Source organism: Ursus americanus, chromosome 23, assembly GCF_024610735.1.
Source record: "Ursus americanus isolate L20-20 chromosome 23, mUrsAme1.1.p, whole genome shotgun sequence".
In the NCBI taxonomy this organism is placed as follows: Eukaryota; Metazoa; Chordata; class Mammalia; order Carnivora; family Ursidae; genus Ursus; species Ursus americanus.
This window is the reverse complement of record NC_142149.1, coordinates 1,138,136-1,164,799: the sequence shown is the minus strand read 5'-3', so window position 1 is coordinate 1,164,799 and position 26,664 is coordinate 1,138,136. Positions and strand designations below refer to the sequence as shown.

Sequence of the window (26,664 nt, the reverse complement as noted above, 5' to 3'; positions counted from 1 at the left end):
GTCTCTTTAAAAGGTGTTTATTGATCATATACAAAATAAAGAAAACCTTATATATCACAAACATACACTATGTACAGCAATAAATACCCGGGGTACGGCCCAGTGCCGCCCCCCCTGGACAATAATTTAGCAATAAATACTGCACAGGGCAGGGTGGGCACTGAGGCCGAGGCCCGCCCCAGGGAGGCCCGTCCTCACCTGGATCTTCAACCACCCTGCCAGCCCTGGCAGGTCCCAGGGAACCTCCCCGGCCCCCCTGGTTTCAGCCCTAGGCAGGACAGGCAGGGTCTGATCAACTCTGCTTGGACCCAGCCTCTCAGCGCCAGGAGAGCACCAGAGCTGGACACACTGGGCAGCCCTTGTCCTGTTGCCCTAAGATGCCAGGAGAAGGCTTTCTGTACCCACTCCCGTTTGGTTAAAGGCTTCAGGGAGTAGCAAAGTGAGGGGATGGGGAGAAGGGAGGGGCTGGGACACAAGGTTGCTGGAGGGGCTGTCCCCTCGCAGTTCATCGGGGGCACACTCTCCTACACTCCAGCTCAGGCTCGCCAGACACCCACGCACCAGGGCTGCTGCTCCAGCGTGGGGCGGAAATGTGCGTGACTGGCCCAAAGGAACAGCACATGCTCAAAACACACAGGCCTGAAGCAGGACAGGCCATACCCCTGCCTCTGTGTGTCCTCCACTTCTCCCCACCTGCTCCAAAACTAGACAGCCAACAGGAAGGCAATAACGTGCCAAAAAGAATTATTCAGTGGCTTCTGGGGGGAAAAAATCGTTACTGTGTTGGTTCCTTTCACCAAACCACAGCCTAAAAAAGTAACTTACAAGATCCCAGAGCGGAAATGGTGCTGCAGGCTGTGGCTTGGGCTTCCCAGCTGTGGACGGGAGCTTTAGCCAACTGGCCACCTCAGAGGGAGGCAACAGGCACAGGAGGGGGCTTGACCACCTTCCCAAAGCAGGCTGCAGCCGGTCAGAGCCATGGGCTCAGGCACTGACCACAAAGCCTGCTACTGACCGTCAGAGTTGCACACACAGACCTGAAGCGTGGACCAAGAGCAGAAGAGCCTCCAGGGGAGACCTGGCATCCAGCAGAAACCAGCACATCACACGGCTAAGCAGCCGTGTCTTCTCACCTGTACAAACAGCAGTGCCACCCAGAGCAGCAGCCAGGGCCATGGGGAGGTCCCTCTGGGGTCACACTCAGGGCAGGAGCTGACCTGTTCCCACAGGGTTCTCCTCTGAAATCTGAGTGTCCGTGTTGGGATGAGGGAGGAGTGTGAGCAAGGGCAAGATGGGAAGGAAGGTGCACATCATGGTTTACTTAGCGGACAAGTTTGGGAGACTTGGCTTCCGCCAAAGCCTTCGATTCGCTGTGTCAGAAAAGTCGAGGAAAAAAAGAACACCACACCCTCACAGTAGGAAAACTGAATTAACAAGAATCAGAAAGACACCAAACCAGTCACGTGTGGACACAGGCTCTACTGTCAAGAAACCAAGGTGAAGGGGGAAAGGGGCAGAGTGCAGAGTGGCCCCAGGGGCCGGCTTGATGGGAACGGGATGTTCCCCCAGACCCGAGGGACAGTTGCTCCAAGTCCAAAAACCGTGGAAGGAAGCATGGCCTCACTAACTCCGAAGCTTTTCCTATTACCTAAACCAGACCTGCAATTTCTCTTCTACCTGTGCCCACCCTCCAACTTGCCTCTCACTTTCCAAACTTGCCTCCTTCCTCTGCTCTCCGGGTCTCCAGCCTGGCAGATGGCCGACTACCTCCCAGCCAGCACCAAAGTGGGGACCGTAAATGGATATGGATGTCACGGGCTTCTCCCCTCTTCAGGGAGGGGTTCTTACGATGCGATTCCAGCTCACTGCTGCTACAACTAGCATCAACAACTTTCGTCTAGACCCTAGGTAGACAAAGCCACACGGCAGGGAGGGGCAGGAAGCCACTAAGTATTGAGTATCAACGGTCAAAACCTCCACTGCAGGCCGACCCGGTACAACCAGGAATGGTGGGGCATCTAGAGCCAAGAGAAGACCATCAACACGACAGAAATTGACAGCACGTCCCTGCTCCTATCCCACGGGCACCCTGGGTCAGACTCGGGGATGAAAACCCCGCTGCCCACGAAGTTATACCCTGTCAGGCCACACTGAGTTTCTCTTCCCCAGCCCACACATCTGTGCTTTACAGGGGTTCGGGGCCTCCAGAGAAGCCAACCAGCGACCTCCAGGAGAAGCCGAGGCCCATGTGGCCAGACACAGGGCAGTGGCCTCTTGAGGGCCGGCACCGCAGGCAGCTCCTGTCCCATGCATAGGAGGAGCTTCCGGAGCCAAGTCTGGAAGACTAGCTGCCTCTGCTGAGGGGCCATGGGGAGGCGGGCTCAGCCCCAGAGAGAAGCACCTCCATGAGCTGAGCAGTGCATCCCTGGAAGACACAGATCCCAAAGGGAGGCAAAGGAAGGCCCGAAGCCAAGTGCTGGAGCATGTTCGGGGCAAGGTGAGGGACAGGACCTGGCCCTGCAGACTCTAGCCCTTGTCTGGCACTGGGGGAAGACCCCCCACCCCGGCCCTCAGGCAGAGTTAGAAGGGGACACCCCAGATGAGCCCCAAGACCACCTGGCTTTGCCTGGGAAGCATTTCTTCACGGCATGGAAGCACTGCTGGGATAAGGAGGCAGCAGGCCTGGAAACTCCCACGTGGGCCCTGGGGTTCCCCTGATGAGGCCCACGTGAAGCCTACAGGAACAAAGCTGGGGTCGGAGGCCACGGCCCACACGTGTTGACTAGAGGCCAAAAGGAAGACACCTGGGGGCACCTAGTGACTCCGTGGTCCCTGCAAATCCGCCGGCCATGGCCAGAGGCAGTGGGCGTAGAAGCAGAGGGGGTGCTCTGGGATGGCCCCTCATTTCACCTACCCTGCCACCGGATCAGCCCAAGCCTTACACAGACATGCGAAACCAAGGCTGTGCGGAGGTGAGAGCGGCAGAGCCCCGTATCTGATCCTCTGGGGTCCTGGGTCAGGCACCGGGGCAGAAGGAGCTGGGCTGGTGGGCAGATCCCCAAGCAGGGGCTGCCCCGCGCCCCAGTCCAGGCCCAGCAAGCCGGCAGAAGCAAAAACACAACCAAATCCAAAAAACAAACACGGGATTAACAGACACAAGAAGTGACACCCACAGGTCAAAGGTCACCAGAAGCACCAGCACGTGACGCGCACAAGACCTCACCAGGCACAGACGACACCACGGCACCGGCAAGAGACGGAAGCAGGAAGGGCAAAGGAGTAAGTCACTTTCGGTACAATTGCAAGAGAGATAGCAAAGAGGACGCCAGGATGCGCCTGTGGTCGCTCGCGGCTTGGCTTTTTTTTTTTTTTTTTTTTGTCTTTTTTAAAACTAAGTTTTATAAATAACGTCTGATAACTCTGTGTATATAAAAAACTAAACTCCAACAGCCACAAAGACTTGTCCATAAGTTTACAAGAAAGGGATTTTTTTTGTTTGCTTTTTTTCTTTTGTTAAACTAGCAAAGTTTCTATTATACTTTCCTTCCTTGTCCATATATACGGTCAAATGTTCTTGCTTTTTTTTTTTTTTTAAAAAGACAGTTTTATAAATACTCTGCAGCTCTTTTTTCTTTAGCTTTTAAACATATAATTTAATAACTTCGTAAAAGGAACTCCTCTCTTTTAAATAAAGGGCTATGTAACCACACAAATAGGTCATGTAAACAGTGACACGGGACCATCGCAGGACACTGGACACACCCTTCACGTATGCTCACAACCAGTGATTTGGTCTTGTTCAGTGCAATGCGTCAGGCCCGAGCTCCATGGCCCCTGGCCCAAAGCCACGGAATGCCCCATCCCTCCCAGCGCCTGTAGCGCCCAGGCTGGTGGCCCGCCCACCCAGGGCCCTCAAGGACACCCTACGCATAGCAGCAGAGCCCATCGATGCCTGCTGGCCGCACTGAGAGTGAATCACAAACCCCTGCCAGCTAGCAGCTGTCAAGGCCTGTGGGCCACCCAGGAGTGCACAGCGGCCCCTCCTGCCCTGGAGCCCTCCCTGCTCAAACACACGAGCCCCAGAGTGCTCATTCGATCTTTCTCTGTTCCCACAGGGCCAACTATGGACTCTAAGCCTGCATGGCCTTGGTACAAAGGGGACTGGGGCAACCCCACGTCACCGCCGAACTGACCAATCCCAACGTACAAAACACACGATGACAACGACGAGATCAAAGGGGCTCAGCCCGGCGCCCCTGGGGTGCAGGTTGTGCTTTGCAGGGAAGGGAGGAGGCAGGAGAGGAAGAAGAGGAGAGGAGAAAGAAGGGGATAGGGCTGCCAAACTCGCCATGCGCCTAATGGCCCCTTGCAGACCCGCCCGGGCAAGCGCGCGTCCCTACGACCGGGCGTCCGTCTTGGACTTTACTATCGTGATGACGCTGGTGGCAGCCACCTTGCCAGGGACAAGGGGCCCCAAGCCAGCAGCGAGGGGGCCCCGGGCCGGCGCCACGGGGCTGCGGGCCACGGTCCTGGCGAAGTTCTGCAGGGCCTCGTACTTGGAGCGCAGGGCGTCGAGCTCCAGCTTCATGCTGGCGTTCTCTGAGGCCAGCTTCTCCACCTCCTGCTGCAGCTCCGCCTTCTGCTTCTCCAGCTCCTCCTTCTGCGTCACGCGCTTGACGCGGCAGCTGGCGGCGTAGCCCCGGTTCTTGAGCGTGCGCCGCCGCTGCTTCAGCTGGACGATCTCCTCCTTGGACAGGCCCCGCAGGTGCTGGTTCAGCTCCCGCACCGACATGGTCACCAGCTCCTCGTCAGTCAGGCTGGTGCCATTCTCCCCCGGCTCCCGCTTCACCTGGGGGCAGCACGGTGCATGAGGTCACGGCTTAGCGGGGGCCCGCCCGCCCGTGCCACCCCCAGCTCGAAACGCGGCCCACTCTGTCCGCTCACCTTCAAGGCCTTGTTTCCTTTATTGGGGGTCGTCATAACCCGGGGGCACAGCAAGCAGGCACTCTGTGAGAAGGGAGCAGAGGTCAGGACCCCGGAGACCACTCCCCTCTCCCTCTCCAGGCCACAGAGAGCCTGGCGAAGGGGCCCAGCGCCCAGCCTTGCCTCTCACCTCACCATTCCCAATACCTGGCCCCAAGGACCACCTGCCACCCTCCGGCTAGGCTGCTCCCTGTCCACCTGGTCCCTAGGGAACCCAGTGGATCTGATCGGGGAAGGGGAACGGAAGGGCTGTTAGAAAGGCAGAGACCAGAAAAGGGCCTTGGGAAGAGATGAGAGGGATGCAGGAAGGGCCAGCATAGAAGGAAGCCAGGAGCTTTAAAAATAACCCCAGTGTGTGCCCCAGACTGTGGCTGTTCCTGGCGAGTCACGCTGACTCAGCACATCGCTCCCGCTCCCGCTCCCTCACCAGCCTGGCCTGGCACTCCCCAAGGCTGCCAGCCAACACAGCCCCAGGGGACCCGCAGCCTAAGCAGAGCACTGCTGGGGCCAGAAAGGCCAGCCTGGCCAAGAGGAGGTGAGGGCTGGGGCCAGTGACCCTGTACCTGTGTACTCCAGGGCCCTACCTCCTACAGCCTCCTCCCCTTAGTGGGCCCTGTCCCCACGAAGGCTTAGGGGCCAGTGGGGACTCAGGCCAAGAGGAGGATGCAGGAGAGTCCTGATTCTCCAGCAGACTTTCCACTTTGAAGAGCTGGACTGTTTTCAGCATTGGTGGAGCTCCCCCCCCCAGGTGGTAGGCACTCCAGCAGAGGCTGGGCTCAGCCCACCTCCACCGCTGATGGAGCAACCTTCCTGTGGTTTTGGATTGCGGCATCCCATGCCCCTGCCCCACCCCATCCATGCTATTTCCTAAGAGTACCCGGTTGGTCACCCGGGGGGCCTGCTCAGGCCGCTCCGGCCCCCCACCAGGGGCCACTGACCATAGCGCAGGGAACAACAACAAAAGGGCTTGGGGGAAGAGTGGACCAAAGGGCCCCCTCGCACCCATTCAGTTGCCCTTCCCACACCGGCCCGTCTGCTTCCTCAAGCCCTGCCAAGGACATTTCTGTGCACCTAATCCAGCCCCTACCACACCCTCAGGCAAGGACACTCCTCTGTCCCCTACTTTCCAGGTTCGGTGCAGAAAGGTTAATGGCTGGAGGGAAAGTTGGACCACGGCCTCCCTGTTGCAGGAGGTCATAGCCCTGCAGGCTTTCTGGGCTGGGGGGGGGGGGGGCTTCTGACGCTCACCGGGAAGATAAAGCACCGGTTAGGGAGGTGGCCGTGCAAGGTGGCTCCAGGGTAAAGCTGCCACTCCCCCCAGCCTTGCCCCGGGACATGCCGGACCACAGCCAGCTAGGTCACCCAGGGCTCTCAGGCAGGCCCTGAGGCAGGAGTCCCAGGATTGTTCCAGAGCAGAGGATGGAGAAGACAGTAGCTAGAGGTTAGAGGATCCTCAGGGTCCCAAACCCACCCTGGGGGCCAGGATCTCACGGCCGAGCTACAGGGGCTCCCCCAGCCTCGCATCTGAGTTGGGTGCAGGGATGATCCCCTGGGTCCTTCCATTGTCAGCTCAAGGGAAAAGCCCTGGCACCAGCTCTTCTCACCAGCCATCCTCCCACCACCCCCAAATGCTGAGCACAACGGTGACTTCCTGAAGAGATCACACAGAAAAGTGCCGAGCGTGGAGGCTGGGAGCTGAAAAGTGCCTCCTCGACAGATTTCACCCTCTGCAGAAGGCCTGAACTCAGCACAAGTGCAGCCACTCGCCTCCTAATCAAAGGTGTAGTGTACATGTGCATGCAGTGGGGGAGGGGCAGGGCTCAGCAAAGCCAGCACTTCCGCCTCCTGACCTGGCGCCCGCCCACCTGGGAACACACACAGATGTGACAGTGATAGCCTTTGGGGATGGACTGTTAAGAGATTGCCCAGGGCACCTCTAGAAGCCAGAAGGAGGGTATCCAGGAGGCTGGATTAAGGAAAAGCTTCCTCTTCTCTGTGTCCCAAAGACGGGGCCAGAGCTGGGGCCCGGTCATCCTTCTCAAGAGGCTGAGCCCCACTTGCAGAGAAGGCATGGACAGTCCCGTGGGCCTCAAGTCACCAAGGTACCCTGGGCCCCCCACTCAGGCTGACAGCCAGCTGGGAAGGGAAAACAGGTTCAGACAGCTCCATCCCCTCTATCTGGGCCCAAACTCTGGGATGTGGACACTTGGCAAGAGGCAAGACAGTGAACCCCTACTCCTTTTCCTGGCCTGCAAACTCCAGTGGCCAAACCTCCCCAACAGCACGGCCCCAGCCTAGCCTGGTCTTCCTCCCACCCTGCCCATCAGAACCACCGCCTCCAAAATCCCTCACCAGTGAAAGCCATTCTGAAAAAAGTTGAAAACTTAATTTCCACCTAAGAATAAATGAGAAGACTGAAAGAAGTACCCCCTTTAGGAATCTGCACTTTCCTAAGGTATAAAATTCCAGGCAAAAGATCAGCTTAAGTGTTAAACGTCTGGCATCTATAAGCCCAAGGCTAAGTCTGTGTGCATACATACAAGAGCGTGTGTGGGCTGGGGGGAAGGGGTATCCCTGAAGACAAACCACAAGGCCAGCCTGACCTAGCCACGAGCCCCTAGGCAAGAATGGTCAGCTCTGGTTGAGACAAAATACCCCCACCCATGGAGGCCAGAACCACCCACACGTTCAGGAAAGGTAGCTCAGGCCACACCACTCTCAGGCTGTCCCCCTCAAGAGGCCTGACACCCACCAGGGCCACAGTGTGTGTTAACACCCACACAGAACGGAGCCCCAACCTCAAGTGGGTCAGGAACTGCATTTCTCCTCTTCATGCCTTCCAAGCCAGCCCACTGGCTGCGCCCCAAAGGCCAGGCACCCTCAAAGCCACCACCACCTGCAGCTTCGCCCCAAACCCCAAGGCCAGGCGGCAAAAGGGGCAGGGTCTGCTCACCAGACACCTCACTCCCCAGATGTCAAAGTCCTGCTGCTTCGTCTCATGGGCCGTTTCCTGGTAGAGCTGCACCTGCGTCCCCTGCCCTGTCCACTGTCCTCCAGGGCTTGAGTACAGGCACCCCTCTTTCTCCCACTGACTCCCTCTCTTGCCCGCCCAGGGGCTGCCCAGCCTAGCCAACCAGACCAGTCACAGGGAAAGCCTGCTTCCCAGCCTGGCAAGCACGGCCCCCCTAAGCTCCTCCCCTCCTCTCACTCAGAGAACTATTTCCCAGTTTGGGGAACTGTCCCAGACGCTGGTCAGGGACCGGCTGCCTGAGAAGATCATGCCTGGGAGGGGATGGGCAGGCCAGGGGCTTCACATTGTGCCCGAAAAGAAAACCTGCACCAAGGCCCCTCCACCTTCTCGCCCACCCTGCCTTCAACTCACACACCAGTCCAAACTTGAAACCGGTGCCCCAGGCCGTGGGGCCTGGCCCCTTCCCCAGTTTTCCTCCTCCTATCTCCGGCCTTTCAGACCCCAGGCCCCCAGCTCAAATCCCCCCTCTACCAGACATTAGAATGAGCATCGAGTGACCTCATGCTGATGACTCAGCAAGTCTCCCTCTGGGCTCTGGCACGCGTGTGACGGAGCGAAGCCGGCGCAAGCAGGGTCTTCCCGGCCCCGCCACGTGCCGCCCCCTCCCCCCAGCCCGCCGAGGACCCCCGCGCCCGGGAAGGCGGACACAGACACCTGATGAATCAGCAGCTAAAGCCGGGGCCCCGAGGCTCTTCCGCGGAGCCCTAGACGCCCCGCTCGACCCCACCCTTTCCTCCCGCCACCACGGCCGCCCCTCCCACCAGGATGCCCGGGGCTCCACCGAGCGAGCCCCGCGTACGCCCCGCCCCGCCCTCCTCCATCCCCCGCGACCCAACCCCAGCACCCCCGGCGCAAGGGCCAGAAGCTGCTCCTGACCCGCGGGGAAACCGAGGCACGGGCCGCCAGGAGGAGCCGGGGCAAACCCGAAGCCAGGAGCGCGCGGCCCGCCCCGCCCCCGGCCCGCCAGGAGGAGCCGCGGCCCCGCCCGCCCCCACCCTGGGCCCAGACCCCCCCGCCTGCCCTCCGCCCGCCCGGCCCGCCGCCGCACTCACCCACCACACTGCGGGCCCGGGCGGGCCGAGGCCGGGGCGGGCGGGCGGGCGCTCCGAGGCCGCGCGGGGGCTCCGGGCCCGGGGTGGGGGCTCGCCGCCTGCGCGGGCCGGGCCGAGCGCACTGGGAAGGCCGGGCCGGACCAGGCTCGGGATCCGCCGCCGCCGCCGCCGCCGCTCTTCCACAGACGTCACATGATGTTTGGTCACGTGGGCTCCATTCATGAAGCGGCGACGCGGCCGGCCGGGGCTTAAAGGGGAAGGAGCGGCGGCGGCGGCGGCGGCGGCGGCCGCGGCGGCGGCGGCGGGGCGCGCCCGCACTGCGCCTGCGCGCCCGGAGCCGTCGCCCGGGCAATGCGCGCCGCGCCCTGCCCTAGCGGGGTCTCGCGGGACTGACCGGGCGCGCGCTCCTCGACGGGCCAAGCTCCGGGCCGCGAGGGGGGGGCTCCGGGGGTCCCGGGAGGTCCGGGGGTCCCGTCTCCCGCTTTCCTGACCCACAGGACCGGCGCGGCCCTAAGGTCCCCGTGCGTCGCGGAGAGGGTCCTCGAGGTGCTTCCGATGCTGCATGGCGGGTACTGCGCGCGTTGGTTACCTCGTGGTAATCGCGGAGCCAAGCTCGGCCCTGCCCGGCAGCCGTGGCCTGGTTCACCGACGGCCCGACGCTTTGTCCAGGATTCAAAGTGAGGACTGGCCAAGGCCACCGCCAAGGTCCTGCGAGGACTGGGGTGTGTCCTCACCACCGCCCCAGACCGCACGTTAGTGACGAGCACTGGCGCAGCTCTAGTGCCCACGCCGTGAACATCTGTTGAATAGCTGATGTATCCGCGGCACCTTTCCTGTTTCATCCACATCTGTCTGGGACTCGGCTCCCACGAGCCCTGGTCTGCGCCTGCCTCTTCTGTCGGGACTTCTCGCTGCTGCTCAAAATTCCCGGGGAAAGAGGCAACCAAGGGGAAGAAGGGGCACTGGAGGGTTCCCATTCGTCCTCCCAAGTCCTGGACTTGCCTTCTCAGGTGTAGAGCCAAGAAGGGTGCGTCACCCCGCGAGGCAGGTCAGTGGGACTCAGGTGGGCCCGCAGAGAGAGCCGTGAGGGACAGGCTGCAGCCGAGTCTGTGGGAATTCAGTGCCACTGACATGAAGGCCGTCCGCGGAGGCCCCCAAAGCCAGGGGCATAAGGGCCCCCGCAGGACCCCCTGCCTGCCTCCAGAAACTTCTCTCTGAATCCCACTGTACCCTGCTTTGTAGGGTTGTGTGTGGTTGTCTATCCCAAGGTGCTCTTTACCGGCAGGGCGTGACGTTGTACTCCAGGGCCTTCATATATCTAGGGCAGGACTCAATTTTTTTTTTTTTTTTTAAGATTTGTAGGGGCGCCTGGGCGGTTCAGTCTGTGAAGCATCTGCCTTCGGCTCACATCGTGATCCCAGGGTCCTGGGCTCTGAGCCCTGCATCCGGCTCCCTGCTCAGCAGGGAGTCTGCTTCTCCCTCTCTCTCTCCCCCAGCTTGTGCTCTCTCTCTCTCTCACCTGCTCACTCTCTCAAATAAATAAATAAAATCTTTTAAAAAATAAAGATTTGATTTGTAAGTCATCTTTACACCTAAGGTGGGGCTTGAACTCACAACCCCAAGATCCCATGCTCTACCCACTGAGCCAGGCAGGTGCCCTGGGGGCATGACTTTTAAAGTCAACTAGATATACAGAATGACAAAGGCTTGCTCCTGAGGGCAAAAATGCAGTCCTGTGGGCTTCAGCTCCTCCAGCCTCGGCCATCACCACACTTCGTTCTCCTGGTCACACTTGGTAGGGCTGTGGGGCCTGAGTTACTGCCGGGCCTCAAGAGCCACTCCACGCAGCAGGACCCTGGCAGCCACATGGGGTTGACTTGGTGCCATGCAGCTCAGGCCAGAACCACGACGCCATCAGGAAACACAGGTGATCGGCCCCGGCGTTGGGGGCCACCATGGATGGAAGGTCACTGACTAGTCCCCTCACGCCCCCACACCCCTGACTCCTCAATCCTCACAGGATGGAGTGTGGCTGCCACTTATACACGGGAGGTGACTGAGTGGCTGATGGATCAGTGGTGGGTCTGCTCTGCTCCTTCTCCCCAAGGAGGCTCCTACTCTCAGGAAGCGTTCTCCTCCTCCTCCTCCCCACTGGGAACACACCTGGCCACTTCTTCCATCTTGGAAGAGGGGACAGGCAGCAGGGGAGATCACCCAGGGCCACCAGAGAGATCTATGGGAAGTGAAATGGAGCCCAATTCACCTGGAGGCCGGTGAGAGTGTGGATGGGAGGACTGCTTCCTACAAAGCGATAGTCTCAGGCCCTAAGGTCAGCCCTCTGGATACGTGATGGGGGTGCAGGGTTGCCCACCTTCTAATCTCCGGGACCTGTGGGGAGGGGAATGTTCCAGGACATAACCCAGGCTCCTTTGTTGCCCCCTCACTCCAGACTCTTCTTCAGAGGTATGGGGAGAGTACACGAACTTGCCCTGATCACCTGCAGAGTAACAGGTATGGGTTTGTTTGCAAGTCTGGGGGAGGCCATCAGGGAAAGGATGCGCCATGTTGAAGCACCCAAGACAGCCAAGCCTCCAGGATCTGTCTCTGGGTCCAGCTAGAGAGCCCAAGAGAGTCTATGGTTGGTCTCGCCTGCCCTAAGTCTGGCTGGCCCCCACCCAGGGTCCAGGACATGTGTCCCTGCGAACAGCACTGCTGCCTTGCTTGGGAGTGATACTGCAAGGAAAGAGGCCCGCAGGTCTCAGCATCCCTGCTGGTCCACGCAGCATCACCATGACCAGCTTCCAGCGCTGCCTCTTGGGGGCAGACGCTGAGACCCAGCTCTCTGGTCCAGCCTGGCCTTCTCTGGGCCTCCAGCACACTGCTTCCCGCTGTAGCTGTCTGCTGCTCTCCTGCTGGCACCTCCTACATGTCCCCCTTCAGCTTGTACCTGTCATGGGCAGATCTGGGGACCCCGCTGGCTTCTCCTGGAGTTCAGCAGGCCCCAACCTGACATTGCAAGGAGGTTCAGGGCACACAGGATGTGGTTGGTGTCCAAAGAGACTGACCAGCCCTGCTGCCACGGGGGTCCAGGCAGGAAGATGGGCCCATGCCAGGGCCTTCCTGGGATGGACTTCTCCCTTCTCTGCCTGGCCAAGGGCTGCTGACCTGTTCGTTCTGGAGTCCCCATGCGAGCTGGGCCCAGGCTCCACACTGGTACAGGAAAGGACTGGCAGAGAGAAGCAGGGCAAGGGCCCTATCTAGGCAGGCAGGAGCCTAGGGCAAAGTTCCAATTAGGAAACTGAGGCAGAAGCTGGATCAAGCAGAGGTAGCTGGTTCTTCCACCAGGCTCACCTGGCCCCCTGGGCAAAGGGCACTAAGTTCATTCCAGCCACTGCCCCATTTGGGGACATCCAGGGCATGGTGGGTGTCGGAGTTCACAGTGACAAGCGCAGGAAGGCATGCCAAACTGACTCTCCCCAGTGGGATCCCTGTGACGGCTTCCCTAATGGTAGCAGTGCAATGCCACCCAGCCGGCATCTGTGGGCCCCGGTCCTCAAGGCCCATCTCTGTGCTCGGCCTGTCCTGGACCCGCGTAAAACAGGTCCCCGTTCCCCCACACGCTGTGCTCATGCTTACAGTGCCGCAGTCAGAGAGGGCGTGGTTCTGGCTGCTCACTGCCCACCCTCATGCCCACCTCTGCCCACACAGAAGAGGGGACACAGGCACTCCAGGCCCAGATACATACACATCTCCTGGTTGTGTGTCTCTGGAGAGCCCTAATACACCTCCCTAGATCCCTCCCCAGACGCCTCACCGGCCCCTGCCTGTGCGACTGGAGGAGACATCTGCCCCCGCTAAGCTCGGAGGTGTGGAGGGTACGGAGGCCGGTGTCCCTCCCCCAGCAGGGCACGCCAAGCCCAGCCTAGGGTGCCAGCTTCTGGTCACGCCTCTAGTGACTGAGGCCCAAAGCACCACTCTCTTCCCCAGAAGCTCCTTCTGCCTTTGCTCACTGAGACTCAGCCCCCTGCAGCCAGAATGCCTTGTGGAAAACGGCTCCAGGACCTGTGGGGCTGGGAGTAGCGTCTAAGATGACACTCAACAAGGACCCTCTAGGGCCGCTGGGGCCCTCCCTCCACACATGCTGATGAAGTTAGAAACAAGGCACCAGGTTGCAAACCAATGTATTTCAGCTAAAGGGTTGGGGAGAGAAGTGACAGGCTCTGTAAGCTGGGTGGGGAATGGGAGATAACGACCTCAAAAGTTGGGACTTTCCAAGAAGCCCTTTTCTCAGATGCCAAACGGAGACAAGGGGGAGTTGGCAGCCATGGTCCTGCCTGCTGGACTCAGGATGCTTGGGACCCTCTGGTCCTTCTCACGCTGAAGAGGCACCCCCCCCCCCAAGTAGAGATTGGAGAAGGGGCAGGGGTGGGATGCGGTTTCCTCCTTGGCTGGGCCTTCATGGGAGTGGGGTTGCAGGGGGGGAACCTTGACCTTTGTACTCAGGAAAAGGCCAAGCCCCAAGCCAGCTGACCATGGGGAGTTAAGACCCCCGGACCTCCTGAACTCCAGAAGAAGAGGTCCTGACCTGGTCTGGGGGCAGAGGAAGGGGGACGTGGAGGTCGGAGAGTCCATCTCTGTTCTGGGCCAGGAAGCACTCAGTGACTGCAGATTCCCACTCAGAAGGGACGTGGCACCTCCCTGGTTACAACCCTCACTGACCCCGGAGTTGACCAGAGTCACGGGCAGTGGGCTGCTGTGGAGCCTGGGGCTGAGGACAGCCAACACAGGAGTTCCAAGGCCAGCAGGGAGGTGGCGGACAGCAGCCTGGTGAGCACGTTGGACAGCTCAGTTTTCCTTGCCTGCTGGGGCCAGGCTTTGGGGGAATGGCTTGGAGTGGCCAGAAGGGGTCTGTGAGGGCCCTGCAGAGGACTCCAGCTTCACCTTGTCCAGGACGGTCTTCTTGATGGAGGCTGGGGAGACCTTCTCCTGGTCAGCCATGGACTGCAGCTCCCTGGGGAGTCAGTGAGAAGGGTTGGCTCCGAGGCTCTGCCTCCCTCGAGACTAGCTGCCCACCAGGGAAGAGGAAGCACCTGCCAGCCTGGGTGCTGCTGCGCTGGGACTCCCATCTCAGCTCCTTCTGCCGGCCACCCCTCCCCCAGACGCCCATCTGCCTGCCTCTCACCTCATTCAGACCAGCTCAGGGTCACCAAATCTACTAGCAGTCCCCAGCCCCTGAACCCATCATCGCCCCAAGTGGGGGCCATGTGCCTCATCTGTATCCCCTGCAGGGTGGGGCCAGGAGGGTGGCTCTGCCTCCCAGCCTTGCTCTCCTGTCGTGGCACTCAGAGACGTTCTGGGTTTCAACTGGGGGCAGGCAGGGAGGTGAGAGAGATGCCTGTCCGTCCTGCAGACCTGAGCTGCAGGGATGACGGCTCCAAGCCAAGCCACCAAATCCTGCCGTCCCTCCTCTGATTTCCTCTCTGCTGTCACGGAGCTGGCGTGAGTGCACTGGGCACAGTGGAGCACTGCTGGCTGATGCGCCGGATCTCCCCAGGAGGAGGAGGGCGGGGAGGAAGGTGTGACCCGGCCCACAGGGGCTGCCTCTGGCCCCCATTGGCCTGCCTCCCCAGCTTGGATGATCACCCTGGTCTGTGGGCTGCAGGTGGTGACACTGGGGAGCACAGCGTGGGCCCAAAGGGCAGCCCGTCCTCACAGGACAACAGCTGGTGAGAGGTGCTACAAGCCACGACCCTAGGGCACCACTGCCAGGCCTCAGGAAACATCTACTCTGGGGACGGCAGAGCAGAATGCGTGAGGGCTCTGGCGAGCTGGGGCGCACAGCCAGGAGCACGCAGCATTGGGGGCCCACCGTGTGCGGGTGCAGGAGGCCTCCACAGCGTTGATGAGAAGGGAGCGGAATCCCCCGCTCTCCAGGACATGCAAGGCATGGATGGTGGCCCCACCAGGAGAGCAGACATTGTCCTTGAGCTGGCCTGGGTGCTTTTCCGAGTCCAGTAGCATCTTGGAGGCCCCCTATAGCCAGAGACAGCAGCTGACTTCTGTGGGGCCCCTCTCCTCCCTGCAGGCTACTGCCCCCAGACCCAGCTACCGCCCACCCCGGTTCTCCATCCATCCACCCCCCACTATAACAGCATCAGGCCCGGCAAGGAGTGGCCCCCACCAAAGGATCAGGAAAAGCACTGACCAGCAGAGCCTGGGCCCCGAGGCGGACTGCCAGGCGCCTGGGAAGCCCCATCTTCACACCTCCGTCAGCCAGGGCCTCCAGGGCTGTGAATGCCTGCAGGGAGAAGGCACCTAAGCCACACTCCTAGGCCCTTCCTCCTTATCCTCCAGGCAACAGTGGGTCCAGCAGCTCTGCCCACAGCAGCCAGAGCAGGGAGGAGGGTGGGGGATACACCCCAAGGTCCTGGGAAGTGTCCACCTCCACCAGCGGCCACCCAACCCCAGTCCTCACATAGGCTGGGCCGCTGCCACTGAGCCCCGTGACAGCATCAATCAGGTCCTCCTCCACCTCTGTGCAGAAGCCCACGCTGCCCATGAGCTGCTCCAGGAGCCTGCCGTCCTCCACCTGGGCGTGGGTGCCCGTGGCATACACGGTGGCCCCCTCCCGCACCACGACTGGCGTATTGGTCATGCAGCGGATGACTTTGGGGGCTGGCTGGAACGCCGTCAGCTTCTGGAGGAGAAACCAGCTGCGTGTCTGTCCTGCCCCTTGCCCAGCAGAGTGTGCTGGGCACAAGTGTGAATGCATTGGCCCAACTAAGCATTTCGTGGCTTCTCGCTGTGGGCTGGGCCCACGTGCCCATTTCACAGTCAGAGCTCCTGACCAGTGTGCAGCACACACTTCCACCCCCTCTTCAGATCCCACTGGCTTGGACCCCCAGTGCTCACTTTCTCGATGGAGCTGATGGTGACCCCCGCCGCGCAGGACACCACGATGTGCCGGCCCTCAATGTCGGCACCAATCTCGTCCAGGATAAAGGGGATGATGTGTGGTTTCACCGCCAGGAAGAGCACATCACTATGCCGCACGGTTTCCTTGTTGTGGGGTGTCAGGTTCACTCCCATCTTCTGCAGGGAGCACCAACGTGGGCTCAGCCTGCCGATGTCTCTGGCTGCCCCCCCGAGTATCCTCCCCAAGCTAAGAGCCCCACGTGTAGAAGACAAAGATTGCTGAGAATGTGGACAGTCAGGGTGGGGGGCTCGGGGCATGGAGCTCTGATAGCACCCAGCCCCCCTTCCCACCCCGGAGTCGAAGAAGCACTCTGCTCTGGAATACGTCCCTTTTGCAAACAGAAAAGGGACATGTATCCGTGCCACGGCCCTGATCCACCCCACCGTGGGCGGCAGTCCTCTGGGGGTGAGTGGTACTGTGGGTGGAGCCTGACCCATCCTTGCACCTGGAGCCCCAATTCAGCTGTGGCAAACTACAGCTACGTGCAGTCCCCAGATGCGTCTGACCTGGCCCCCACACTGGGGTCCCATCTGCCTGGCTCCCACAGCCCCTGTGGAGGCTCCATTTGGGGAACCCCATTCCAGTCCCAGCACACCCTCCCCACCAGCTGCACATGTGTCTGTCACCCAGGTCCCAAGAGCCGAGCAAGGGGAGCTACCAGCAGGCCAGGAGGCAGGGTCTGTGGGATGCTACAGCCCAGGTCCCTCCTCTCATGAGGGGGGTTGGTCACATGGTGTCTCCCACTGGGGCCTTTACACCTGGGGCCCTCAGGGTCAAGGCTATCACACGCTCTCCCCAGACACACTGACTAGCCCCTTCAGGGACTGCCTCCCTGTCCCCCTCCACCCTGCACCTACCCTGAGGGCAGAAACCGTGACCAGGTCCATGTCTGGGGAGCTGGCCATGATCCTGTGGGCAGCCAGGATGCCTGAGGGTAACAGAGATCCTTCCTCAAGGCCTGTCCTGGCCTCCCCCCTCCCACATTCCCAGGAAGGTAAGTGGAAATCCCACCACCCAGCAACTCCTGTCCCACCCCTTACGTCCCAAGGCCGCCCTTTCCCACAGGACTCAAACAGGGTAAGTTTTCCAGACCCTAACCTTCACCGCCACCCGCCCCCCCCCCCCGCCGGCAGAAGGGTAACGGCCCACCCCTCTGCCCACTCCACGCCCTCCAGGCTGCAGGGCCTACCTGCTGCTGTGAAGCCCTTGGCCAAGGCCAAGGCCAGCTGGCCAGCTCCGATAAAGCCCACGCTCATGTTGTCTGAGGACCCGCCCACAGCCCTCACAGCTGGCGCCGGCGCTGCAAGGGCAACTGCGGGACGAGATGGGGCAGGATCCAGAGCAAGAAGTTGGGCGGGCAGTGCCAGGCCTGGCCACTCGGCCGCCGGCCCGGCGCCCACCTCCTCGCTCCCACCGCCATCCCAGCCGGTCCAACTTTCCCCAGTGCCGCCCGCCAGCTCCGACGTGGGATTGCTCCAGGCCCCCTGTCCAGTTTGACTGCTCCCGACGGTCCGGGACAGAGGACACAGGGAGCGGCGTGCCGGCCTCCGGAAGGGCTCGGAGAGCCGCGGGGGGCGACGGCTCGGAGCCCGGAGGCCCCCCACGTCCAAGCCCTCCACCCCACCCCCAGGCCCGAGCCGGTGTGCGGATGCGCATCTCCCCCTGCACCGTCCCCATCCACACCGGACCCCAGCTCCGCTCCCACTCACCCACTTACCGCGCGCAGGTCGCCCGGGATCCGCGGAGCCGCGCCCGCCACGCGGCACCCGAGCCTCGTCGGCCCCGCCCGCGCCGTTCCAGCCAATGGGCGGCGCGGCCGCCAGGCGCCGGCCAATCGAGGGGCGCGGGAGGTGCCGAGGGGCGGTTGCATCATCCGCTCGCCCCGCGCCCACGCCCCCCGCCGCCTCCGCCCGGCCTCCCGCGCCCCCGGGTCCGCGCCCCCGCGACCGCGCGTGGGGACAGAGCTCTCCGGTGCTGCGGCTGGCGCGGGCCTCCGAGGAGCGGCCGGGGCGGAGGCTCCCCGCGCGGGGCCTGCTAGTGGGCCCCGCGGACACGGGCACGCAGGGCTGGTGTCCTCGCTCGCGTGGCCGATGCCTGCTGGTACTTGATCCAACTGTTGGGAGAAGCCCAAACAGTATAATATTTTTGCTTGCTTGCTTTTCTTTTCTTCTTTTTCTTTGTGGGAGAATTGAGAACAATTTGCAAAATGGAAACATTTGAAATATTACACTATTTTGATACTGTGTTTTGTCGCTTTAAAATTTGTTTATTGTATCAAGAAGCTTGAAAACTGGAGAGGATAGCCTAAGCCTTTTCAGAATCTCAAAATCGGGGGGCACCTGGGAGGTCTAAGTCAATCCCCTCTGAGATCCAGACCCCCTTTTTCCCAACTGGGGTCCTCTCTGCAAGTCTTTTCAGGGCTCAAGCGTGACGGAGGCCGTAAGCCTGTACCATGTAAACCTTCCCAGACGGGTTTGGGGTGGGTAGTGATCAACCAGTAAATGGAAGGCGAGATCCCATAGTGCCCCCAGCTCCGGTGGAGCACCCCCATGTCTCCTGACATCTTGTTTGCAGTGTCCATGGAAATTTTTGGCCCTGCATTTGGAGAAAAGTCATTTTTTGCCTGAGGACATGCTCAGGGCTCCTGTGAGTTGACTCTGCATTTGGGCTTTAGGGTAGTCCAGGGTCCCTGTCAGCAACAGGATTAAGGGCAAAGTGAGAAGTAATAGTCATTGGCAACCCATCCACCCCCACCTCGCCCTGCCCCAGGGGAAGGGGTGACCTGCTTTATTTTTTCAGTTCTGCATCTTAAATGGTAACAAGCTGTTCTCAAACATGATCCAGCATTACCCTGATGTTTGTGCCCCAGAAGCAGGGCTGTGAGCTCTTGTGGGCACGGTGGTGGCCACCAACACCATGGGACCGCTGTGTAGTGAGGGTGCGTGCAAGGTGGATTTCCTGGTGCCTGCCACGTGGGCGCATCCGAGCGTTTAGTCCTTACCCTCTGAGGGAGGGGCCGTGGCAAGAGGCCCTTCTCCGGGTGCCAACTGGAGAACCTCAAACCTCCCGACCCGAGTGCCCTGGGAGACCCCTGCCCACCAGCGTCTGCCCCTGACCCCCCCCCATTTGTCCAAAGCGGACTGTCTGGGGAGTGGCCAGCGAGCCCACAGGCATAAGGCCCAGCAATCGCGCTGAAGATTGACTGGACGTAATCAAAGGACAGAACCCCTTCCTTTAAAAAATACTGTTTTCCAGTGATAAGAACAAATAACTCTTCTCCAAAAAGGAAGAGTCCTCTGACCCAGGGAGTGACTGTCGGCAGGAATACCCCAATGCAAGCCTCCTGGAGGACTGCTGCCCTGTTTATCTTGAGCCCTGGATCCCCCCCTCCTTTGTCTCCCCCACGGGACCTTTGAAATTTAGGGTAGGTGGACCACTGGGGGCGCAAGGCCACCGGACAATGAGGAGACTGGGCAGCGGGTGACAGAGAACCGTTTCAGAAGTTTGGCTAGAAAAGGAGGAAGACTGGTGGGCATCTAGGTCTCGCTGTGAGCTGGGAAGGACGTGGCCCACATGCTCCTTGTCACCTGGACATGCACCTCCGTCCCCCGCTCTCCCCAGCCAGTGAGGGCTGTCAGGACACCTCAGGACAAACTGGCTGCTCGTCCCTTTGGGGATCTGCTGTTGAGCCAATAACACCTGCCCCTGCAGATAAAGGACCCCTGTTAGTACGCCCTCCCTATCGCGTCATGCTCTGCGTGGCGTCAGCGCAAGGGAGCCCTCGGAACCCACGCCTAAAAGCTGCTTAGGCTCAGCTGCCATGGGTGCCGCAGCCCCTCTCCCCATAGCTATGCCCAGGGCCCCTCCCCTGGCAATCCCCCGCAGGAGTGTGGGGTGCTGGCGATGCTGAGCACCTCTGGAAGGGGGGAGACAAGCTCAGCATCGCCTCATCTCCCCACCCCCACTGCCCACAGAGCAAGAGGACGATGCCTGTTTCTTCCTCGGGGGGCTGCCTCTCAGCCCCAGGGGTACCTCTTCCCTGTCTGGCCCAGTCTCGGCCCTTCTCCTGACTCACCCTGGGAGGATGGCCCAGGAGGTGCCGTTGCCACTGCCCCCTGGGCGAGACTGCTCACCAGAGCCAGGAGGCAAAACAACATTGGCGTTTATTTCCTGCTCAAGGCCCAGGGACGGGTCACAGGGCTGATGTACTCGGGGGCGGCCAGCGGGTCGATCCAGGGTGCCCCAGTCTGGGCTCTTGAGCAGGAGAAGCTGGCTGCGGCGTGGAGGGTGACAGCCCCAGTGGGTTCTGGTGGTCAGCGGCCAGGTGAACAGATACTTGAGTAGAGGTCATGGGCCTGTGAAGTATTGGGGAGGTCACCCAGTGGCTGCCCCAGGCTGGGCCCTCTCCCTGGGTCAGGGCTGCCCCAGACTAGCCTCCCTGGGGCCCATGGCGGGCACTGCAGAAGCTGCTGCGTTGGGGCTGATGGTGGGGGCCTGGTGGGCACTCCCTCAGCTTCCCCCTGCATTCTGCACTCACTGTGGTGCTGCCGGCCCCCCTGCGGACCCCCCCCCCCCCGCACTGTCTCCAGCCTGCTGAAGCTGTCCTGTGTGATCACACCAGGATTCCTGTTCTTCTTACAGCCACTCGGAGGTGGGCAGGGTGGGGTCCCCAGGCCTGGCTCCTTCTCTTTGAGCTGGTACAGAGCCCCCCAGCAGAGCCCTGCTGAGACAGCTGACCTTCCCACACCTCTGGGAAACGTCCCCTTTTCAACTCTACTTAGGTCACAGCCTGAATGTGGTCTGCAGACACTGACGGGCACATGGGGCTGCCTCCAAGCCCTAGCCTCGGTGTGCCCATCTATAAAGTGGGTCACAACAGCATCTGTTTCAAAGGCTTCTCATGTTACAGTGGGTAGCACTGAGCCAGGGAGGGCCAGGAAATGGAGAGAGACAGAAAGAGAGATACAGACGGAGATAAGAGATATACACAGAGAGATAGAGAGACAAAGAGACAGAGAGGGGGGCTGGGAGCTGCCTGGAGGAGGATCCTTGCCTGTGTCCTGCTCAGGGACTTCGGCCCCTCTGTCCACCTGCCCCCACCAAGCCCGGCCAGAAATCCAGGAGTGCTCTGTTGGCTGTCTCCCTCCAGCTTGCTCCCTGGGGGTCTGGGTTCACCTGGGTCACCCTCACGGTGCCTGGAGCCCCCGGAGAGCCCTGGTGAGCAGGCAGCTACAGGCTGGGCACGAAGCGGATCCTCTGGGAGTAGGCGAGGTCAGCGACGTACAGGAGCAAGTTGACGTAGGTGAAGGTGGCCACCACCAGCTGGCTGTCCCAGGAGCAGCTGCCTCGAGGGCAGTCGGGGGGCCGCCCGGGCTCACCGTACTTGGGGTCGAAGCAGAAGACGGGCCAGATCACAGCCGCACTGAGGTAGAGGAGCACAGCCAGGAAGGTGTACACCACAACCAGACGGTCGAACGGGCAGCCCAGGCCCCCCGTGTGGCCCGTCACACTCAGGGCCACCACGGCCACGGTGGCCAGGAAGCACAGGCTGTAGACGGCCACACACCACTGGGTGGCCACGTAGCGCCCGTAGCGGCTGTCGTAGACGAGTGCCCCAAAGATGATGCAGGCCACGAAGGCCTGGACGATCTTGAGGAGCCCTGAGACCGTGGCCATGTAGCTGGCCACCTGGCCTGGCCGGGCCCGGGTCAGGGCCACCTCCGCAGCGTAGGCCAGGAAGAGGAGGCCGGCAAAGACGCTGGCTGCCAGGCGGAAGTCCCTGGCTGCACAGCCCGCGGGCTCGGGGGGGCACTCCAGCCGGGTGAAGTATAGGGGGTAGATGACAGCGGCCGTGGCGGACAGCAGCGTGGCCAGCATGGCGAAGGCCGCCGTGAAGTTGCCCCAGGACAGGTGCAGGCAGCTGTGCAGCCGGGTGAACTCACAGGCCACCACGAGGCCAGAGACGGCGAAGCAGAAGCCCCACGCAGCCATGCAGAAGGTGCCTTGGACGCCCGCGAAGCCGCCCCGGTGGGCCACCAGGCTGAAGGTGGTGCAGCCGAAGGCCAGCTGCAGTACTCGGGCCGTGCCCACGGGGGACGTCACAGCGCCCAGGTGCAGGTACCCACCCCCGGGGGGCTCCATGGTGCTGCCCATCTGGCCGGCCTGGTCCTTGCCTCACGCGGTGCCTGGCGGCCCTGGCGGCCCTGCCCGGCCGCGGCCCCTCTGCGGTGGTGGCTGTGACAGGTGCCGGCAGCCTGCAGTACGGTGGTGTGGTGGTGACGGTGACGCCGCCTGACTTTGCAGCAGGGCAGCCTCTGCCGTGTGCGGCAGGCCCAGCACCCCCCAGCACTATAAATAGGTGGTCACGATTTGAGCCCCAGAATAGCAGCGGGGTGTGTCTGTCCCTATCCCTGAGGGTCATCTGACCCCTGCGTCCTGCCGCCAAGCCCCTGCCAGGACCGTTAACCCCTTGGCTGCTGGCACCGCCCCACCTCCGAAGCACCTGCCTCTGTCGGTCAGTTGGCTCCACCGCCTGCAGGGGAGGGGGAGGGAGAGGAGCACAGAGGGAAGGGGGGCTCAGAAGCCTCCAGGACCACCCCTGCTGAGGAGGGAGGAGGATCTCAGGGAGGCCAGGGGAGCAGTGGGGGCTGGGATGGTTTCCGGACCCTACCACCCAGTCCCTGGGGCTCTCCCTCAGCCTCATGTCCTGGAGGTGCTGGGACTGACCCCAGGGCATGAGTTGTAGTTATCGTCTGGGGGTTCCTTAAGGAACTCTTCACTTGTCTTTCCTCAACTTATAATAACGCCTAGAAAAAACTCCGTTCTCCCCTCTTTAGGCTGAAATATTAACAGTATAGGAAATGATTTTGAAAATGAAAAACAATTCTCTGACTGTAAAGGTTGTCCATGTGAAGGCCCAGTCAACACGGGAAAAGACAAAGAAAACTGCCTGTAATCCTGCTGCCCAGCTGGGCTGCTGGGAATGCTGTGCGTACGATATATATCCTTCTGCATATTTCTCTTGACTTTTCATTTAGAGAATTTCAAATTTACAGAACAGTTGCAAGATAACACAATGAACACTCAGATATCCTTTACCTAGATTCAGTAATAATAATAATTATTATTTTTATTTTATTTTATTTTTTTAAAAGATTATATTTATTTATGTGGCAGAGAGACAGCCACCAAGGGAGGTAATACAGCAGGGGAGTGGGAGAGGAAGAAGCAGGCTCCCAGCGGAGGAGTCCGATGTGGGACTCGATCCCGGAACGCCGGGATCACGCCCTGAGCTGAAGGCAGACGCTTAACGACTGTGCCACCCAGGCGCCCCAATAATTATTATTTTTAAAGATTTTATTTATTTATCAGAGAGTGAGAGTGCACACAAGCAGGCCCTTGCAAGGAGCCTGACGCGGGGCTCGATCCTGGGGCCCCGGATCGTGACCTGAGCCGAAGGCAGACGCTTCACCCGCTGAGCCACCCAGGTGTCCCTAGATTCAAGAATTATTAATGTTTTGCCCTATTCGTGTTCTCTCTCCCCCACACTATTAATAATTAATAATAATAATTAATTCTGGGGACGTCTGGGTGGCTGGGTCGGTTAAGGGTCTGCCTTCAGCTTGAGTCATGATCTCCAAGGTCCTGGGATCGAGTCCCGTGTCGGACTCCCTGCTGCGGGGGGGAGCCTGCTTCTCCCTCTCCTGCTCCCCTGGCCTGTGCTCTCTCTCTCTTGCTCTCTCAAATAATAAATACATAAAGTCTTAAAAAAAAAAAAAGAATGATCACCTGATACATGGTCGTTACTCAATTTTGTCCATCTACCCCAAAATACATTTTATACCTTTTAATTAATTAATTAATTAATTAATTAATTTTGTTATTATTTTTTTAAGTAGGCTCCAAGCCTAGCATGGAGCCCAATGAGGGGCCTGAACTCAGGACCCAGAGATCAAGACCTGAGTTGAGATCAAGTGTCAGACGCTCAACCAGCTGAGCCACCCAGGCGCCCCGCACTTTGTATCTGCCTCCGATTGGGATTATGTGTTGCATTGGTCTGTCATGTCTTTCAGTTTCCTTTATTCTGGAATAGTCTCTACTCTCCCTCCCCGCAACACTGTCTTTTTGAAGAGTCCAGGCCAGTGGCTTTATAGACCGACTTTCAATGTGTTTTTCTGTCCAACTGTTTCCTGCTGGTTAGATTCTGCTCAACGCTTTTGGCGGGAAAACCGGTGGGTCTATCCGGAGAATCATGACAGGGAGAGTCCAGAGTGTGGGAGGTGGGCCGTCTGCTTGGAGTGACGTCCCCGGGTCACGTCTCCACGGCTCCATTTCCTGCTGTCCTCCCGGGGTCTCAGCAGCCGAGGGGGCCTCTTGGGGACAGTGTTCTTGGCACACACACACAACCCCCTCTAACAGTGGAAAAGCAGCGGTCATCTGACCTGACGTGCCTGTTTACGGCTTCTCCGGAACAGTTAATATAACTGTAAAATAAGGGATTCTTGTTGGTTCTCAGTCTTCAATCCTCTGAGATAGCGTCTGGCCGCTGCAGGGGGGTAGGAAGGCCTCGCAAGGCAACCCGTTCACGGAGAGCCCTCTTCCCGCTCGCTGGGGAGCCTGGACGCTCACTGCACTCGGAGGGGCCTCTGTCCCTGGGCAGCACCTTCTCTGCTTCTTGCCTCCAGGCATCCACAGCATGTGCTCCTGACCCTGGGCAAGGGAGCGAGGGGGACACGGGCCTCCGGCTTGGGGTGCAGGGAAGATGGTTTCAGCTCCCGCTGCCTTGCCACCACAGCAAGCTGGAAGGAAATCGTCTCAATCGGAGAATTTTCATTTATCTCAGGCGGACATGAGCCATGCTTCAGCCAAAGTGCGTCGCTCAACACGTCCTAGCAGTGAACAGAGCCGTGTTTCTCAACTACACACGCGCTTGCTGGGGCACCATCCTCCACGCCCTCATCAAAGGGTCCAGCTTGCAGCTCCTGAAACCTTGGGCATCTCGGGAAGACAGGGCTCAGCGTTGCCAGCGCTGGGGGGTGTCCCTGGGCGCCCGGGGATGGCCCGCACAAACGTGCAGGGAGAAGGCAGCCCCCCAGGCGCCCTGCAGCAGGTGTGGGGAGGGAGGGGGCCTCCCTTCCCGAAGAGCAGACACCGCACAGACCCGGGGCCTCCAGCTGTCGGCACGGAGATGCCTGGAAATCAGGTAAACATGGAGCGGGAAGGCTGGGGGGGGGGGACATGGCGTGTCGGCACGGGCTTCGCCACTCTAGCTCTGCCTGCCCACAGCACCCATGGGGAGCCTCGGGGTCCTACCACGGTCTGCTTGCCCGCCCTACCCTGGGAATGGAGGCCAGGCTGGGCCAGTGCTTCGTGGCTGGGACAGTGGTGTGGACCCCTGGGGGCCTGACCCCTGGGGGCCTGACACGGGACATGCTCCAGATTCCCGACCCCGACTCCCCAGTGCTTGGTGCAAGGCTGCTTGTCCTCGAGCCCTCACTAGCCGGTCACCATAGAAAAACACCCAGATTCTAGCTGCTCACAGTGTGGAAACAGCAACAAATTTTGAAAGAATTTTGGCTTTTCGGGGCAGTCGGTGAAAGCAGCCATGAAGATGGAACAGCGGGGCTGTGAGCTCAGGGACAACTGAGGCAGCTGGAGGGCAGTGTGGGCACAGGTGTCCGCGGCTGCTCTGGGTGCTCAGGGGACGCACAGGCCAGGTAGCCAGAATTTGGGGTGTGAGGGCCGATGGCGCAGGCAGGACAGCGGGCGGGGCCTGGAGGTCATGGCCACTCTGATGGCCCTGCGTTCGTCCTGCCCAGGCAGTGGGATCTTTTGTTTTTAACAGCATTTTTTCGGGGGGGGGGAGTGCACTCATGCTTGCAAGCAGGGGTGGGGTGGGTGTGGGAGGGGCAGGGGCAGACAGAGAGAGAGAATCCTAAGCAGGCTCCATGCCCAGCGTGGAGCCCGATGGGGCTCGAACTCAGGACCCTGGGATCATGATCTGAGCCGAAACCAAGAGTCGGATGCTTTGCAGACTGCGCCCTCCCAGGTGTCCCCCTCCTTTTAAACTCTGTCCTGAGCATTTTTGCTCCTGCAGGAATCACATGATAGGGGGAGTATAAAGTAGCAACATTTCTGGAGAAGCTGTGGACTCAGTGCGGAGAGCGCACGTCACGTGGGCGGCCTTGCCGAGTCCCACAGGTTAGGCGGCCGCCGCTGTCCTGGCGTGCCCTGGGCTCGCTTTGTCACTGGTCTGGCACTGGGGACACGTGGAGAGAGGGTTTATTCCTTTGGTGGAAGAAGCCCCATCAGGGCTAAGCCACAGGTGTAATGCCCAGGGGACCTGGCGCCCCTGAGGCACACAGAGCTGCCCGCTGCCCCCTTGGGCCGGCCGCAGATGGTGCGAGACGTTGGCCTGTCGCACCGCCCTTCTCTGCACAGAGCAGCACCCGAGTCCCCGGCCCAGCTCGACGGCGGTGGGCCCTTCCCGTGAAGTCTCCCCTTTGGGGCCCTCCCCACCCCCTTTCCCAGGGGGAGTGCACCACCCCGGGGTCTCCAGGGGGCCGAGGAAGGGGCTGCCCCCCACCAAGCCAGCAGTCAGTCACCCCTGGCTACACATCGTT

General features: G+C 60.6%; 3 protein-coding genes across 14 annotated transcripts; all 3 read right to left on the bottom strand.

The window, feature by feature from the left end:
• Nucleotide 1: 1 nt before the first annotated feature.
• MAFG (MAF bZIP transcription factor G) lies at nucleotides 2–9,228 on the bottom strand. 11 transcript variants are annotated; one of them, XM_045774916.2, is made up of 3 exons: nucleotides 9,067–9,228; nucleotides 4,945–5,007; nucleotides 2–4,849 (listed from the first exon to the last, which is right to left on the bottom strand). In XM_045774916.2, exons 2-3 carry the CDS (start codon nucleotides 4,978–4,980, stop codon nucleotides 4,397–4,399), a joined length of 489 nt encoding a protein of 162 aa, XP_045630872.1. In that variant the 5' UTR covers nucleotides 4,981–5,007; nucleotides 9,067–9,228; the 3' UTR covers nucleotides 2–4,396. The 11 variants fall into 11 exon arrangements, with proteins under 11 accessions (XP_045630872.1, XP_087710125.1, XP_045630873.1 ...); XM_087853999.1 differs by lacking the exon at nucleotides 9,067–9,228 and adding an exon at nucleotides 8,891–8,930; XM_045774917.2 differs by lacking the exon at nucleotides 9,067–9,228 and adding an exon at nucleotides 8,669–8,739.
• A 4,002-nt stretch (nucleotides 9,229–13,230) lies between these two features.
• PYCR1 (pyrroline-5-carboxylate reductase 1) lies at nucleotides 13,231–17,900 on the bottom strand. Its single transcript, XM_045775036.2, has 8 exons — nucleotides 17,760–17,900; nucleotides 17,232–17,354; nucleotides 16,900–16,970; nucleotides 15,979–16,158; nucleotides 15,542–15,763; nucleotides 15,272–15,364; nucleotides 14,936–15,099; nucleotides 13,231–14,077 (listed from the first exon to the last, which is right to left on the bottom strand). Exons 2-8 carry the CDS (start codon nucleotides 17,296–17,298, stop codon nucleotides 13,912–13,914), a joined length of 963 nt encoding a protein of 320 aa, XP_045630992.1. The 5' UTR covers nucleotides 17,299–17,354; nucleotides 17,760–17,900; the 3' UTR covers nucleotides 13,231–13,911.
• A 2,287-nt stretch (nucleotides 17,901–20,187) lies between these two features.
• Nucleotides 20,188–22,384, bottom strand: MYADML2 (myeloid associated differentiation marker like 2). 2 transcript variants are annotated; one of them, XM_087853998.1, is made up of 2 exons: nucleotides 21,096–22,384; nucleotides 20,188–20,397 (listed from the first exon to the last, which is right to left on the bottom strand). In XM_087853998.1, the coding sequence occupies exon 1, from the start codon at nucleotides 22,193–22,195 to the stop codon at nucleotides 21,272–21,274; it is 924 nt and encodes a 307-aa protein (XP_087710124.1). In that variant the 5' UTR covers nucleotides 22,196–22,384; the 3' UTR covers nucleotides 20,188–20,397; nucleotides 21,096–21,271. The 2 variants fall into 2 exon arrangements, with proteins under 2 accessions (XP_087710124.1, XP_045631005.2); XM_045775049.2 differs by having other exon boundaries at nucleotides 21,218–22,383.
• Nucleotides 22,385–26,664: the final 4,280 nt, after the last annotated feature.